The sequence below is a fragment of the Rutidosis leptorrhynchoides genome, chromosome 1, assembly GCF_046630445.1.
Source record: "Rutidosis leptorrhynchoides isolate AG116_Rl617_1_P2 chromosome 1, CSIRO_AGI_Rlap_v1, whole genome shotgun sequence".
NCBI classification, from domain to species: Eukaryota; Viridiplantae; Streptophyta; class Magnoliopsida; order Asterales; family Asteraceae; genus Rutidosis; species Rutidosis leptorrhynchoides.
In genome coordinates, this window is record NC_092333.1 from 74,381,143 (window position 1) to 74,399,792 (window position 18,650).

Consider the following 18,650-nt stretch of genomic DNA (forward strand, 5'->3'; position numbering starts at 1 on the left):
ACACGTTTGCGAAAAACAGTCAACGTCATAAGAGACTAGCATAGTGGCTCGATACATTCAAGTGTTTCAATTACAACATACAAATATTAATCATTTAACATACTAGCAAATCAGGCAAAAATGAGACGAGAATCAAAAGTTCGAAAAGTAACTTTCAATCTTGCATTCCCATGGCTAAAACTTGATAACCGGAAGAGTAAAAAGGACTACTGGTCTACCAAGACACTCTAGTTTTCCCTCTCCAATTTTTCTATATATACCATCAACCTATCTATCAACATTACTCACAAAATATAGCCAAAAATTTAGCAAACACATGTACAAGAATATACCACCACCTTTCTACATTATATACATCAAAAGAATCTGGCTGCCATATGTGTATCCAACTGCAAAAAAAGTGCGGCCAACTTTCATAAACTCGTCTCGTACGCCCAAAAGGTGTCAGGATCAGGACAAAAGAGTGAGAAATCTTCAATTTCTAGGTTTGCAATGTGCCAGTCGACAAACCGTGCTTGGATCACCTTAAAAAGCAGTAACAGTGTTGGTAACAACCACCACTCGTCGTCCTCACTGGTTTCACATTAATAAAAAAGTCTGGTTAATAATCTGGTTGTTTCATGGAGTCACATTGATAGAATCAGAAGTATTGAACAAATAAGCATACTGATCAGGAAAAAAAATAATCATAGTATTAATATGGTTTTGTAATATCAAACAGATACTTTAGTTGACTAACCCACTACACATTTTGCCATTAAAAGATGCAAATTGATAAGAGTACTTGGTATTTCCACTCATGCTTTTGATAAATCCACTCATAATCATGCTTACTATATAGGTACGGTACCAATTTCTTATTTTGAACGGCGGTTAGAAGTCACTCATGGGGGTTGTCGGAACCCACCCGAACATTTCCCGGGACGAACATTACAGTCCTAGCGCCGCTCGGAAGAAAACCCGGACAGCGAATCCATACGGGCATCTCGTGTGTTAAAACCCGCTCGGGTGAGAATCGAAAGCAAAACGTTCGCAACCTCCGAGACCCATGAAATGGGCGGGTAACCTCAAGGAAAAATTTTGCAGCTCGTGGGGATCGAACCTGTGACCCCCTTGTGGGAACACAAGTCATCACTGATACACCAACACCTCGAGGTTAGTACAGTAGTACTAACACTCCAACACCTTGAGGTTAGTACAATACCAATTTCTTTAACGCATGATATGAGTGGATTTATCAATTATATAAGTGGATTTATAAGGCTTGAGCATATTTAAACAAAGATTTTTGCAATTTTCATGGGGTGGAGATTGTATGAACAAGTAAACAGAAGGATCTTGTTTACTAACGTCATAACAATCCATTCTTTTAGCTACATAAGAGACCAAATAGTCCCAAATGACCATAAAAATCAAAGCTTACCTCCTGTTTTCCCATGCATTCGGCTCTTTGTATAACTGGAAAGACAAAAATCCATAATGAATCGCGCCGCATATGAATGCCACAGCCTGGAAAAAAGGGAAGAGTAAACTCAATCTCGCAAAATATTGTTATGCACTAATAAAGAAAAATGAATATATATCATCTACTGATAGTGATGTGAATGCACTTCAACAAGCAAACAAATACCAATGCCACTTGTTATCATTTCAAGATTTAATCTTGTAAACTTATGTTAACCATAGATTCTACAATGTTTTTATACTTTAAACTCTTATGTGCGAGTGATGAAAATGATCTAGCCTATAATTCTTGACCAGGTGATGAAACTTACAATGTTCGAAAGAGAGGTGGCATTCCACAGAGCATAAATTCGAGCAAGTGAAGCCCTTCGATGACCTTTACTAAATATCGCATTTAAGCCCGCAGGAAAGGGCGAAAGCAACGATAACGGAAGAACAAGTAAAACTGCTAAAAAGGCCCCAAGAGAGATCCAATAGAATTCAACCAATATTAGGAGTGTAACCGACAGATCCGACATAAGCAAAATACATATCAGCAACTGTAACGTATCCTGAAACACATGGATGAAACTATAAATCAGACTGATGAACGATATAGGCTTTCTTGAGAAAACTAAGTAGAGTCGAAATTTTGGCCCATTTACTTATAAATGGTTTATTCTGGCTTATGATTTATCCTAACAGGTCAGTTGATAACATTTGGAATGTGTAAAAGTATACTGAACAGAAAAAAATACTTTTAAGAACAAATGATTTATATCTAGCAGCTTGTAAAGGGTCTTTGTCTGTTTTTGTGAATGTTTTTATATGCCTCCAATATACATATTGTAGAGACTGGTTTGGGCATTTAGTTTTTTAGTTTTGAGTATGCTAACGCAGCTACTAAGTAATTGTTATATTTACTTGTGGTTTGGTATTTAATCTTAGTATGCACTTTCCAAGCAGAAAAAAAGAACTTTAGAATAAAAGGGTATTATGGGTAAAAAGTAGGCTCAGACATATTTAAACTGCAAGAAACATCCTAAATGAATTAATTTACAAAACTAGATTCTTGAAATTAAAATAATGTTTGTCAACACATTTGACACACTCATTAAAGAACTAGCCTTTGGACATAAAGTGCTTCGGGTCAATCCGACCTGACTCGTGCCAAAATTACTCAGTTTGACCAGAACCAGTTTTGAGTTCTTACCCAAACCATCTACCATCCTCCCACTTTGACACCTTTTAAATAACATTTAGCAAAGTAACATACCTGTCTCCCAGTAGGTCTTGTGTTGTGCAAAAATAAAGAAAACGGAAATAAATAATCCTTTTGGACTTCCAACGACTTCAAGGTAGCCTCATTGATAATACCACCATTAACTCCACCTGCTACCTTTTTACGAGTTAATGCATGACTTGTATATGATGGACTCGGTTGTATCTGTGCGACATTCTTCTCTTGATTATGCAAACTATACCTGGTTTATATGCCAATCGATTAAAAACAATAACACCATAACACGGTAGAAGACGATTTGTGAGTTAGTATCTGTAAAAAACAATACCTTGGCGAATTTCCACTGTTTTCTATTGTATCAGGGCGACTAAGGTTGTTAGGAGGATCATCACCAACCATTACGAAAATACCCAACTGATAGAAACTGCTAGCAGTAGCTTGAAACCACCCGAGCTCAATTTTGACACCATGGAAATCGAGTTGGGGGTTTCCATGAGTTTTAATCCAATTAATAACAGGAACTAAAGCAGAACGTATGGACCCACTTCTCACAGTTCTCAACTGGGCGTTTAAACCAGCCACAAAACGGTTCCAAACAGATGATGGAACATGCTGGCCAATCACAAGCGTACACATGTCAGAAATAGATGTGTGCCTCAGCTTAATACTAGAAGTGGCATTTTATCAATTTACTTATAAACGATCGTTTCCAGTATCTATTCTTTAAAGGGTCACATAGAAAAATCAAGAACATTATCTAAAAAGGGTCACTTGTGGTAAAAATCGCAAATTTTTATGCATTTTTTCCTAAAGAATAAAGCCTCATATCATTTTATAGAAAAAAATGTTTGATCTTTTGCCACACTTATTGTTTATTAGCATTTTTAACTTAGAGACAAAAGGTGTTCCAGGGCTGCTAGAGTGCACCAAAAAGATCATTTTTACAGATATTTTTTTGACCCATTGCCCAACCGCCCATTTTGCCACCTTCACTTAAGATTTATATCACGAGAATAAACCTGTCCTATAAGACTTGTCAGCAAACTATCACTATGAAGATTGTAGGGTGACATGTAGCTTCCAGCTCCACCAAAAATTATGCACATTGGGAATCTTTTCTGAATACTTGTTACCATATCTAACCGCTTCTCATCACCACCCAAGAAAAAATCAATGTACGCAACTGCTAGATCCGGTGTTGCACCAACCTGCATCAAAATTCACAACTCTTTATATAACTTTTTAACGAGAAACATGCATACAGGTTATACGTAAAATGCTACAGGATGGAACTAGTGTGTGCGTGTGTGCGCGCGCGCATTTACATATATAAGAGAGCCAAACCTTCATCCCTTTGTATAAAGCTCTTGATCGACATGAACGAAGACAAGAATGATCGTATTCGGACTTGACGAATTCTTGAAGCCGGTTGATTTTATATCTCCTACGCCATTGTTTCCAGGACCAGCCACAAGGGTAAGCAAGCAACGAAAGTATACTGTGGACTGATCCTTCCCACCAATCATATGCAGCAACCGAGTTTACCTCATCAATAAATCTATTGAATGAATCTTCATATCTGCATCTCAGTTTGAGTTTCACATTACATGTTATTCCTTAAAATTAAATTAGAGGGTTCATTAAACATTCACAAAGGTTAACGAGTGTTCTTACACAATATCGATAATGGCATCAGGAGGAGAGTAAGGAAGATGCCAAGGTTCTCTGAACGTATTGGGGCCCATAAAGTACATTCTGTACACATGGCTCTGTGTTTCATCACCTCTTGTTCCTCGGACCTGTACAAACCGCGTAAACAAGATAACATGAGAAAGTGTTTAGTCTGAAAGTGCATATAGTTCAGACAGATATAGATATTGTAATTAATACCTGTGATAGGGAAAGAAGAGATGGAAAATGGTGGCGATTGTTGTGTTCGACTGAATCTACTTTGTCATAAGCAAAAGCTTGACCGACAAGTTTGACCCTAAGAGTACTTAAAAGAACACCAAGAAGAATCACGGCACATAATAACAAAAGAGCAAAAGGCCAAGGCCCCCCAAAAGTGTATATCAGCTCTTCAAGAGCCGTATAGCAGTTCGGCATCCTGTACTTTTCTGATCTGCATTTGTATGGGCAAAATGACTCTGATACTCCACCTACATCATCGTCACCCAAATTGCAATTACGGCGTATATACTTGCATACTAATATACTATCATGCATACATATACATATATGTGTCTGTGATGGGACGAGGTTTTCGGTGATTACCTCGAACATGTATAAAGGCTGCACGTCTAGGAAGTTTTTCAAGGGAACAAGGAATACAAAGATCGTCATCTGAGCCTTCAACGTCTTTAAAAGTGCCAACTGGACATTCCACACAAAATGTACCGTAAAGCCCTTTTGGGCACGCTTTTCCGGTTATCGTACCCTCCTCTCCCGCAAGAGCGTCTCCATCCCCTTCACCACCCCTGTATAATCATAATTATATGAAGTGGCATGGTCGATACATTTAAAAAAAACTCCCTCCGTCTTAATTCTATTGTCTCCAATCAAAAAACACGTAGTTTAAGAAATGTCATTATCAAATGGTACTTTTTGCTTACTTTACAGTTTTACCCTTTACTTTTAACCCATCTTTTTGCTTTACATGCATTTTTTGAGGTTATAAAAGAACTTTATAACCTTATTTCTATTCATTTTTGGATGTGGACAATAAGAAAGGGGCATCCATAAAAGGAATAATGGACGATAGATTCGTGACCGAGGGAGTATTGTGATAGTAAATATAGTAATTGAACCGTACCAAGTTCCGATGGAACCATTTACCATCGCAAGTGGGAGATATTCATCTCCGGCACCAATTTTGGACCAGTGGAAATGAACTCTTCCACCACCTCCACCACCGCCGCCGACAGGGACACCATGGCCTCCGGCAACAGACAAATAAGAGTTATCGTATAAGAAAATTGCTTGTATGAAAAGCAGAATTGTTCCACCAGAACCACCACCTAATCCTCCGATCATTGTACCGTTACTATTTGTTGTTACATCCTCATAGCTTTGACCATCAGCCCTCATGGATCCATATATGTCAAGCTTTGTAAGAGGCCATAGAATAGATCCCATCACTGCCATTAACGAAACAATGTCATTAGGATTTGAACTAATAAAATTTTAATGACAAAATAAACTTAGAGAGAGAAAAAAAAGACCTTACCTATCATTCCTCCTCCAGCAACACGTCCAACGGACTCATTTGGACCAAGGGTCCCACTTCCTAATTCACACGGAAGATCGGGTCTACCGTAAACGCTGCCACCTTCACTCAACTTTCCATGGTACAATCCGGCCCCACCTCTTCCACCATGCCCAGCACCACCACCCGCTCCATTTGAATAGTTACCCAAACCGAAACCATTTTGACAACCTGGAAAGATAATCAAAATACTCAAGAAATCACCCATAGTATAAAAGGAAACGTAGAAAAGTTATAAAGTAAGTTACCTAATTCGGAAGCGGTTATTGTGCCTTCCGTGTCAATAACAACACTCATCGCCCTATGAATCTGAATGACACTGCCTTTGATCATGCCATTAACAACAATGTCTTCAACGCGACAAATCTGCCATAGTTTCAAATGAAAGCCACAGAGTTCATCTAAAGATCATCGGCGTGTATATAATACAAGTGTTCATACAAAGATCATTGACGTTTAAATTACAAAGCATTTCTTACTTGTAGTGAAAATGAGAGGGTGTCATTAACATGACAATCATCGGGTGGATAAATCAAATCTCTTGGGCATGTTGGATTCTCACAATGGGATTTAGTTACCCTGCCATAAAAATTTATGATTAGATTAATTGGTACACAGTTCATGATATCATTAACCTATTAAACACCAAGCATTTCAGACGATATGGTATTACAAGTCGAATACACTCACATGATTTTACTCTGATCATCCTCTAGCGGAGCTTCAAGCAAAGAACCCGGACCAATCTGAGAATAGTTAGAGGTTAGATAAAAAAATAAAAAAAAAATCTCCATTTGGACTTCAACTTTTTTTTTAAAAAAAAAAAAAAAGAAAACTTACAGTAAGGTTATAGAATAATGATAGTGATAGTCTTTGGGCTCTAATTGCATCACCCTGACCACTCAACCTCAGATGTCCTTGACCATAAACAGCCAAGTTTGTATTTGAGTTTATGCTTGAGTTTTCCTGCCAGATCAGATTCAAAAAGTTGTACTCCAAAAAAAAGGTTTTTATGTTGTCAAAAATAGTGTCAGGATACTGATTAACCAACCCTCAACACAATTAGGTTACGAACTTCAAGAACAGAGATAGTGTAAAGTGAGCTGCCACCACCATCAACTACGATTTGGGCGTTCCACATAAGCACCATTTTGAAAGTAGCTCTAAGTGCACCATAGACCTTTATACATAAAACAGTATTATCTCACAATGAAAAAAATGACCTATTTCATTTAATCTAATAATTAAGAGAAGTATAATAGAAAAAACTGAACCTTTATGACAGAATCACTCATAAGAAGTTCTTCAGCAACGAGCTCAAACTCGGACACAGGAAAATCAAACAACCCAAAAATGATGCTGCCGCCACAAGCTAGTTTGATTTGGCCTCTAACCTGATTATTATCATATATAAACAAGTGTGAATATGAATAATTGATAATATTACACATCAGTAAGCCTCTTGTGTCGACATAACCGCATGATCTTCTCAGAAAACAGTATAATCATTATAAACAAAAGTGATAAATATTTTTCAGTTTTCACTTCAACGAGACCATGCCGGTACGACTGAATACACATTAAAAAGCTCAATCCCTCACCCATGACAAAATAATAATAATAAATAAAAATGGGCCGAACTTCTAACAGCCCACATGCTTCCACCAAAAGAAATATACTCAGAAATTAATAGATAACTGAACGGGTAAGTCACCAGGTAGGCATAGCCCGAACGGTACCTCAAAGGGGGTTTTTTTCCAAATGAGGTTTCCCAAGACACGTGCTACGAATATGATCGGGCATGTAGTACCCCAATACGGGCCCCCGTCACTGACTCCTAACATGTTAAAAAAATAAACTGAACGGGTAAGTCAAACCTGAACTCTGCTCCAACGTAGGGGCACCAAAACTTTTGCATCATTTTCAACGTAAACATTTGTCCAGAGTGGGCTAGTAGAGAAGTCGAGTAAAGGAGTTTCGGTTTCTGTGGTGACATTGTAATTATCAACTCTTAAGCTCAATAAATAGGAATCAAAACAAGTACCAGCTGCTCCACCATTCACCGGACAACCAATACTTTCACCACCTGTAATACCAGATAACCATATAAATTGTTCATATCATATTCATTTTCCCCCCAAAATAACATATTCCAACAGAATAAGTGTACTGCAATATTGCAAATAAAAGTATGAATCCTGTTAACAATTTAACATACCATGGACTTTGACTTTTATATCTTCTTGCTTGCTGTGACAGTCAAGAGAAACTCTTCCTCCGCCGCCACCGCCCCACCCACTTCCGCCAGATGCACTTACGATACCAAATCCCTTCCTATCCAAATAGAAGCAGAGTTTGAACTAGCAAATAATTCATTACATATACACCATACTTGATTAACAGATAACATGTAACATTTATACCATAGAATATATTTGGTATGCATAGATGCACACTAGGATTACTTATAACAGACATCCTTCTTGATAATGGAGGCTTCAAACATTACTCCAAATGTAAACCTCACAAAAATTGATGAAAACTACATAAACCCAAGCAAGAAAAGGTCTTATATCACTAGGGGCTATGCAAACAAGGTTGCACAGTTCAGATGTTTGGCTACTTGTGCATTCAAAATAATCAAAATCCTGACTTGATACTATGATTATACTTTTTCTTAACAAAGTATATGATGAGAAATTAAATACATTACATCGGCATTCAATTAGACAACTAATTTGATGCTGAAAAAAACAACTCTCTAACCCGGGATTAATTCATTTTTTGTAGACGTAGTGGGCATGTAATATTTACAGTTGCCTAGTTGCCTAACTTATCATCATTATTAAAAAGAACCATGGCATCATCTTGTTAAAATGTACACACACACACACATGGCAAGCAAAAGAACAGGGAACAAAGCAAGGGTGTATACAGTTTTAGAGCATGTAAGATGATGCTTCCACCGGATCCACCACCGCCATTAACTCCGCCAATCCCGCCTTCCGCTAGTAGCGATCCGTTCATATATAAAACATCCGTCACAACAAGCTTAATTCGCCCACCACCGTTCCCTCCATATTTATACACATCCGATGTGCCACCACCCTTGCTTCCATAACTCCATGGACAAGCCAAAGAAGACCAAGCATAAACATCCCCACCCCAATAAACAGTATCATTCTTTCTTAAACAAGAAGCCCCTCGTCCACCATGACCACCGCCAGCACCTTCGTTCCCTACCGGAGTTCCGCTAGTTTGAGATGGTGGTGCTCCACCCATGGCGGTGGTGTTTATCAGAGAATTAGATTCCATTGTCACATTAGCTGCTGCAAAAATAACAGAACCAGCAATGATAGCCGAATTTTGTCCAACCTTGATGTTACCAGAGAGATTGAAACTAATCACACAACCTTCGATGGGGCAAACAATTGAAACATGGGGAAGGATTTCGATATTTCCACTACTGAATACGTACAGATCCGAACTGATATGAACATCTGAGTTCAGTAAGCAGGTTGTGTCATACGACCCCACACCTCCTAGTTCTTCACAAGAGATTTCGTTATATAACAATGGCGTATTCGTATTATCTTGTTCACATTGCCCCGAACAGAAACAAAAGACAAGTCCAGCAAGAATACACCACGAAAGGCACCAGTGAGTCAGGAACAAACGCATGACTACAAGAGTCACAAATAGTGCATGAAAATAGCAGTATCATATATCTACAAGTGGTACTAGTTCAGTGCCAGTCAATATTCACTATATTTAAACCATAAGTTGAGCATGTTTTTTCGTACGAATAGCATACGTACAGTCTTACTTTTCACACACATCAGATACACCTGCAATCAGAATCATATTGCAGCAGGTTAAAAACAACTACAATGAATATAACTACATGAACATAGCTGTGTTGAACTCAATCAAAGATCTTCAATCAATACAATTCTTTAAATACAAAAAGCACAAACACATAGACTTTCATAAAGACTTCTAATTATGTCACTGTTTTAACTTCAACCTCATAAACTTAAACTGAATTATAGTTAAGGCAATCAGAAAAGTATATAAAAGAAAAAGTTATATTATTTTATGGTTTACCCAATAGTGATATGCATGATTTAGTATCAAAAAAAATTCAAACCAATCATGCAACTTAATTTAATTTACTGTTTAACAAATAGTTTAATAGTGGATCTCTACATCCAATTGTGATAAGATGCAAGAGTGTGTTAAAAATTCATTTCTGTTATCATACCAATGCCTACCAAACTTCAAACAACTACACTATAACAGAAACAGAGTATATACATACACTCACACCATATTTATATATAAATCATCAAAAAGATTAAAACTTGATTAGCATAACCACATACCAACAATCAAAGATCTCTTTTTCTGAACTGCTTTATACAAAATCAGCATACCATTGACTCAAACATTTTAACAAACACTTGGTGGGTGTGTGCAAATATGAAAGGAAATAATCACTGAATTACCGGAAAAGGAATCGACACTTTTATGGTTGTCAACTGTGTGTGATCTTGATTCTAAGTAATCAGCCCACTTTTTATTGTAACTATAAAAAATAATAAATTTTCGTGCTGGAATTGAAATAGTTATAGTTATGATGATGATGATGATGATGATGTGATGACAGTAGGTTTATTAATAATATAATATAAATGAAAAATTGATAATTAAAATTGGGAGTGTAGTGAAAGAAAGTCGTAGAGAGTCCAAGCAAAGGTTTTGTATGGGCAGATGGCAGCTGTAAATAAATTTTTTTTTTTTTTTTTTTTTTTTTTTTTTTTTTTTTTTTTTTTTTTTTTATGAATGAAAGCGATCCCCACTCGTAATTAGATTTAAAAATTGTAAATAATTTTATCTATTTATCTATTGACCTTTTCTCTTCCATTTACCACTTTTTTTCCGTATATTTTGCCACTAAATCAATTTTATAAAAAATACAAATAAAAATAGAAAATGTGATTACTTTATACAATAAAATAAATTTTATTATTTCCCTGATTAGAAAATTGCTAAAATTAGTCATTGACGTTACATTTAAACATACCATATGTGGCTTAATTTTAATTTTTTTTATTTACAATTCAAAATTATCAAGAATAATGATAATGTTACCAAATTTAAACAATAAAAATCAGTTTAAAAATATATATTTAAATTTTTACAATTAAAATTATTTCGATTGAGTTTATAAATTTATGTACAGTATGTTGTAGTGTAGCGCTCAGACCATTTGTGGTGGTGACGATGACGTAACAATGTGATGAGAGTGTTTTTGGAGGGTGGTGTAACGTAGCAATGTGGCGGTAACAGTGGCGACTTTACACAAAGACTCGCGGGGTTCCGTGACACCACTAGTTTTTCGAAATTTATCAAAAAAAAATATTTTTTTTATATAGGACACCACTAAATATAATAATGGGACCCCAAAAATTTTTAGAGATTATAATTTCATAGTTTTGACTTATAAAGTGTTTGAAATTTGCTCACTTACGACTTTATAGTATGAGCCATTGAATATATTTATATTTTATTACACTATCTAAAAGACAAAAATTATTTTACTATTCATCAATAGTGACCAGAGGTATTTCCGTCATTTCACCTCCCTTTTTTTTTTTGTCTCCAACGATAAAAGAAGCAACTTTCGTAAAAGAACCAACCCTTCAATATTACCAAAAGATGTCGAAAAAAATTCTTTTTTACAAAAAATTCAACTACCTTTTTTTTCCTTTCCCCTCAACGATAAAAGATGCAACTTTCATAAAGGGAACAACCTTTCAATGCTACCAAAAGAGGTTGAAAAACATTCTTTTTTACAAAATAGATCAACTAACTTTAAAAAAAAAAGGAACGCTAAAAGAAGCAACTTTCGGAACAACCCTTCAATGTTAGATATCGAAAAAAATTTATTTTTTACAAAATAAATCAAGACTTTTTTTTTAACTCGCATTCAAAACGGAGCCCTCGGCGCGAAGCGAGGGCTCCACAACTAGTTATATATAAAAATAAACAAACTTTCGTTCAATTTCAATTCTAATTATTTTTTACTTCATTCTACATCAAAATTTCTTTTGATTCTATCTTCAATCCTTCATCCTAGGGATGTCAACAGATCGGATATGGATCGGGTGTGGGCGTGAGGTCATATCCATTTAGTTATTATTCATTCATATCCATAGTCATATTCATATCCATTTAAATTTAGTTCATCCGTCTATATATATATATATATATATATATATATATATATATATATATATATATATATATATATATATTCACTGGAGTAAGCTGGTTAATGGATATCCATTGAATATTTAAGAAATTTTATAATATTTTCAAATATATAATGAAAACAAAACGTAATATTAATATAACATAACATAATTTAAAATTATTGCACCGGAATATGTAATGTTTGTCTAAGAATGAACATAATTTGTTAAATTTACTATTAAGCATATAATATGACAAATTATGTGTAATTTTTATGTTAAAATGTATATGTTTTATTGTGAGTACTCATAGTGAATTCATTATATAATTGTAAGTAAGATGAATGTGTAATGATAAATATATATGTAATAGTTATTGTATATGAATCTCTAATTTCATCACTCATAACTACCTAACTTATTCTTTTTAAAAGTCGAGGGAAACTATAATTTTACAGGTATTGTTTATGTTATGCGATTTATATTGATAATAGGTTGTACAATTGAAATTTAAAATTGCTATAAAATAGTAATTTAAAATTGCTACTGTAAAATTGCTACTCTATAGGCTATTGGCTACAATACTATTGTAAAAATTGCTACTATATAGGCCATTGCTACTTTAAAATTGCTACTGTGAAATTGTCGATGTAGATGTCATTAATTGCTACTACATATGAACAAATTATTCAATTTTATGTTTGTGTCTTGAGCACGACCCGACCCTATTTGACCTGACACATTCAATATTTTGTGCAAGTTATTGAATAATTTTTTAAGACCCCATTGAGTTTTGATCCTAGAATCGCCACTGGGTGATAAAAAGAGAAATAGTGAGAATGATGTTAAAGATAGTATTGATTGATGTGTCATAAAATAATAGTAAGTTGTGTGAAAAGTGGTGAAAAAAGAGAAAAAGACATTAAAATTACTCAACACGATCAAATGTGTTTCATGCTTGAATGGAGCACGTCGTGCTACAGATGTGTTGGTGGGGTGTGGTGGCATATTGAGCTTAAACACGCTCGTTACAAATAGTCTAAATGCTACATTTAAATTAGGGATGACATTGGATCGGGTTTGGGCCGGTTTAGGTAATCCCAGACCCGAACTCGATTATAAAACTCATCCCAAACCCGGGCCCGGATGTAACGACCCAACCCGTCGATTTTCGGCCCATAAATTTTTTTCCTTTTTTTAATATACATTAAATAGCACTTTAGGTCCCATTACACAATTTTCAAAACGTATTTGTTATCAAAGTAAGTTCAACGAACTTAAAAACATACAATAATAATTTAAACTCTTTAATACAATAATACGTTAGTTAAATCATAACCCGATTATTACTCATTACCCATTTGACTAAACCGATATACGTCACATGACCCGACTAGTTACTTTTACACAAAACCGAGCACGGTGATTGGGACTACGCTACTCAATTCTAAATCGAGTCCAAAAGCAAGATCTTCTAAAGCAACCTAGCCAAGATCTCTAATCCCCACGCTTACTGTGATGACCCGGAAAATTTTGACTTATTTTGAACCAAATCTTTATATGATTTAATATTTTCGTCATGATAAGAAATGAATTCTAACAAGTTTTAAAACTTTTGTAAATGAGTTTTATATAACGGTTGACCACCCTATTTGTCTAACGATTCACGAATGTTATAACTTGTGATAATTATATAATTGTGTGTGTATATATATATATATATATATATATAGGGGCACGATCCATGGATAAGCTTAAAAGGAGTACAAACGGGATAAGCAAAATAAAATATATTTTTTTTTGAATTTTTTTTACATTCATAAATCTGCATTAAAATGCACCTCTAATCAATTTTTTTCATAAAAAAAAAGTTCAAAAACTTTCAAAAATCGATGATGAATGGTAAAATTAACCATTCATCGGGTTAATTTATCATTCATCTTGTTTACGATGAATGATAAAATTAATCAATGCTAAAAAAACCAGATGAATGGTTAAATTAACAATTCATCTGTTTTTTTATCATTCATCATAAACAGATGAATGGTTAAATTAACCATTCATCTGCTTTTTTTTAACATTGATTAATTTTATCATTCATCGCGAACAAAAATGAATGATAATTAACCAGATGAATGGTTAATTTTACCATTCATCATCAATTTTTACCATTCATCATCGATGTTTACCATTCATCATCGATTTTTGAACGATTTTGTTAAAAAACTTTTTAAAATTTTTTATTTTTCTTCTATTTGCATATTAAAGGATCGTTTTTTTAAAATAAAAAAATTTTAAAATTTTACTTATCCAGTTTGTGCCTCATTTAGTACTTATCCATGGATTGGTCCACTATATATATATATATATATATATATATATATATATATATATACATATATATATATATACATACGGAAACATGCAAATAATATTTATATACTAAATGATAAAAATTTACTATTGAATGATCCAATTTCAAATTAATTTTTTTTACGTATATGATCGTTTTATTTTTATGATGTAAATTTTTTAATTTATAAGAAGAAACGCAATTAAATCAAAGATGTACAAGCTGTAAAGCACAACGTACAACAATATAACTTAAATAGTTGAATCGAAATTAATTCATTTACTATTCATATGAATAGTAAATGAAACGAAATTAATTAATTTACTATTCACATGAAAGCGAAATTTGATTCAAAATTATTATTATATTATTATATTTTATTTCATTATTATTATATTAATATATTTATTATATTATTATAATTAAATTAATATTATATTATATATCTTTGTTCAGTCAAAAACTAGGAAAACACATATTACGCGTACAAACTTTATAAAAGAACCTTTTTACAACTAATTTTATAAAGCTTAAGACCAAAACAGATATATATGTATTCAAATATAAAAAGTAGAATTTTTACTCATACTTTTACCCGTCAATTATTAGCAACAAGAGTACGAAATACCGGTCCGTGAAAACTGTCGGCAGATATTATTGAATTCTAATTCACACGTTTTATTTTTTTATTATTATATTATTTTAATATTATTATATTATTGAAAGGACCCGTTCTAATCCATCCGGACGAAGTCCATATCGATTATAAACGATTCACAACAGTTGATTACATCGCGAGGTACTTGACCTCTATAGGATACATTTTACAAACATTGCATTCGTTTTTGAAAAGACAATCTTTCATTACAATGAAAGTTGACGTCATGCATACCATTTCATAATGTGTCTAACTATAATTAACTTAATAATAATCTTGATGAACTCAACGACTCGAATGCAACGTCTTTTGAAATATACCATTAATGACTCCAAGTAATATCCCTAAAATGAGCAAATGCACAGCGGAAGATTTATTTCATACCTGAGAATAAACATGCTTTAAAGTGTCAACCAAAAGGTTGGTGAGTTCATTAGTTTATCATAACAATCATTTCTATTATTTTAATAGACCACAAGATTTCATATTTCAATACACATCTCATACATAGAGATAAAAAAATCATTCATATGGATTGAACACCTGGTAACCGACATTAACAAGATGCATAATAAGAATATCCCCATCATTCCGGGATCCTCCTTCGGACATGATATAAATTTCGAAGTACTAAAGCATCCGGTACTTTGGATGGGGCTTGTTGGGCCCGATAGATCTATCTTTAGAGTTCGTGTCAATTAGGGTGTCTGTTCCCTAATTCTTAGATTACCAGACTTAATAAAAAGGGGCATATTCGGTTTAATAATCCAACAATAGAATGTAGTTTCGATCACTTGTGTCTATTTCGTAAAGCATTTATAAAAATTGCGCATGTATTCTCAGCCCAAAAATATAAAGGGTAAAAAGGCAAATGAAACTCACCTAATGTATTTTGTAGTAAAAATACATATTACGACATTGAACAAGTGTAGGGTTGGCCTCGGATTCACGAACCTATATCATTTGCATAACTATTAACACGTATAATTGTAATCGAACGAGTTTATTATTATTAATAATATGATTGTTATATTATATGTTATTTAATATATTTAATTTGTATATTTTATATATACTAATATTTATCTTTCTTTAACAGGTTGCAAATAAAAACTTATATCAGGATTTTTATATGATAAAAATATATTCATATATCATTTGATATCTTATATAACTTAATTAGTACAAAAATAATATGGTGATATGTATTACAAATATCATAGTAATGAACTTTTCATATACGAATATCTATTTGTACAAACTTTGATAATGATCTGTGATAATAATGATAATGATAATAGGTGGTATTATTTTCCTAGTAATGATAATAATATTATTAATCATGATAATACTTATAATAATAATTGTGATGATAGTACTAATTATAATGATAATACTAGTAATGATAATGATAATAACATTAGTAACAATAATAATTATAATATTAATTTTTAGTATATATATAATCAATTTTAATTAATAATAGCAATAACAATAATGATAATAATAATAATCATAATAATACTTGTTTTAGTGTTAGTTTTTAGATTATTAACAATTAAGATACTAGTAATAATTAATATCACAACAATAATATTAATAGGTAATAATAATAATAATAATAATAATAATAATAATAATAATAATAATAATAATTATAATAATTATAATAATAATAATAATAATAGTAAGAAAAATAATGAAAATAAAAAGAAGATAACTACCTTAATAGAATGAATTTCCAAAAAAAAATAGCCCATGCACGGGCTTGAACCCCCAACCTCTCAAACATCCAAACAACACCTTAACCAGGTGGGCTGTGCCCGCTTTTCTGTTTTATACCCCCAACAGTTTATATATAACACGTAATTTAATGTGTTCTTGTTTTATCTTCTACCTCCTGTAATTTGGATGACCAGCGAAGCAATTCAATTATATAACGAGTTAGTTTTAGGACCTAATACAATTCATAAACTCTCGTAATTGTTATTTCAAATTAATATCACCGTAAAAAAAATAAAAGCCCAAGATTAGCTGCTGTAAACAGCGACGGGTTCAAGGAAAAAAAATAAATTGACTTTTGATTTCTGTGATGTTTTAGAAAAATGTTACAACACAAAAGAGACTCTAAATCATTCATATAAACTATTTGATTCATCAATTTGATCTACAATTTCAAAACAAATTCGAATTTACCCAAGAACAAATTCTTTGACTTTTTCTTCTTATTGTTTGACTTCGAAATTTAGAGTAATTAGAGCGAATTGAAAGTTAGAAACTTACAGGTAGTTTATATATGTGATTCCTAATGCTTCTGTATCATTAATTTGTGAGGATTCCTTCGAATTCGAATTATGCCAACGTGGGTTACATAATAGAGATACGGTTTTCTTTTATGTAAAATTTTTCTGTTTTAATCTTCATGAGTCGATAGCTGTAATAATTATGAGGGAATGGAATAATTGAAGTGAATTGATCACGGGTTGTTTTGTAGGACATCATTGATCGACAAAAAAAATTCGAATCAGATAAAGAAACAAAAACAGATAAAGACTGATAGTGATATAAATAATTAAATGGTACGCGTAATATATATATATTAGATTATATATCTGTATGTTATACATTATATAATTGCCTTTTATATATTAATTTTAATATTTAATAAATATATTAATAATATTATTATTTTTAATATTATAAATAGTGACAATACAATAATATTAATAACATAAATATAACAATAGTACAACATTAATAATAATAACAGAAAAGAAAAAAAAATAATAATAATAATAATAATAAGTAACCATAATAATAATTTTATTGAAATTTATAATAATGATAATTGTAATATTATTTATATTGATATTAATAATAATATTAGTAATAATAATATATAACAATTTCTTAACTATATATATATATATATATTGTTCAAAACAATAATAATGCAACAAATCAAATATATTAATTTTTACATATATATATTAGATGATATTATTAATAATACTGATTTTGATATTAATAATATTATTTATGTCAATGAAAAAAAAATAATAAAGATTTTAATATATTAATTATATTTTAACTTGTAATTACATATATTTATTTTATATACTATTGGCTTTATAAAATTAAATGTTTACATAATACATATTATATATTCAATATTTATACATTTTAACATCATACATATAGTAATAATTATGTGTATATATATATATATATATATATATATATTTCACATTACAATATAACCGATTAGGTTTTTAAGCCTAAAGTTGTATTACTTGGATCAATATTAATTATTAAAATAATTAATTTCAAAGTATAACATCGTACATTTACTACTTTGTTAACGTTGACCAATTATGTTCGAAATCCTTTATATTAAATTTACCCTATATATTAAAATAATAAGTTCTAGT

General features: G+C 32.2%; 1 protein-coding gene across 2 annotated transcripts; it reads right to left on the bottom strand.

Moving 5' to 3' along the window:
• Nucleotides 1-41: 41 nt before the first annotated feature.
• On the bottom strand, nucleotides 42-10,593 carry LOC139861664 (uncharacterized). Of its 2 annotated transcripts, none has more exons than XM_071850125.1 (22): nucleotides 10,460-10,593; nucleotides 8,887-9,799; nucleotides 8,170-8,285; nucleotides 7,829-8,037; nucleotides 7,226-7,345; nucleotides 7,003-7,131; nucleotides 6,792-6,917; nucleotides 6,642-6,697; nucleotides 6,431-6,530; nucleotides 6,200-6,317; nucleotides 5,913-6,122; nucleotides 5,499-5,823; nucleotides 4,961-5,163; nucleotides 4,577-4,845; nucleotides 4,361-4,485; nucleotides 4,031-4,265; nucleotides 3,706-3,894; nucleotides 3,015-3,298; nucleotides 2,720-2,927; nucleotides 1,776-2,015; nucleotides 1,424-1,509; nucleotides 42-573 (listed from the first exon to the last, which is right to left on the bottom strand). In XM_071850125.1, exons 2-22 carry the CDS (start codon nucleotides 9,630-9,632, stop codon nucleotides 414-416), a joined length of 4,254 nt encoding a protein of 1,417 aa, XP_071706226.1. In that variant the 5' UTR covers nucleotides 9,633-9,799; nucleotides 10,460-10,593; the 3' UTR covers nucleotides 42-413. The 2 variants fall into 2 exon arrangements, with proteins under 2 accessions (XP_071706226.1, XP_071706232.1); XM_071850131.1 differs by lacking the exon at nucleotides 10,460-10,593 and adding an exon at nucleotides 10,337-10,406.
• Nucleotides 10,594-18,650: the final 8,057 nt, after the last annotated feature.

Coding starts and splice junctions, on each gene's coding strand:
- LOC139861664 (XM_071850125.1), bottom strand. CDS start 9,632: ATGCGTTTGTTCCTGACTCACTGGTGCCTTTCGTGGTGTATTCTTGCT. Junction 6,918..7,002: donor GTAACCTAATTGTGTTGAGG/GTTGGTTAATCA, acceptor CTGATCTGGCAG/GAAAACTCAAGCATAAACTC. Junction 5,824..5,912: donor TGCTGGAGGAGGAATGATAG/GTAAGGTCTTTT, acceptor CGTTAATGGCAG/TGATGGGATCTATTCTATGG.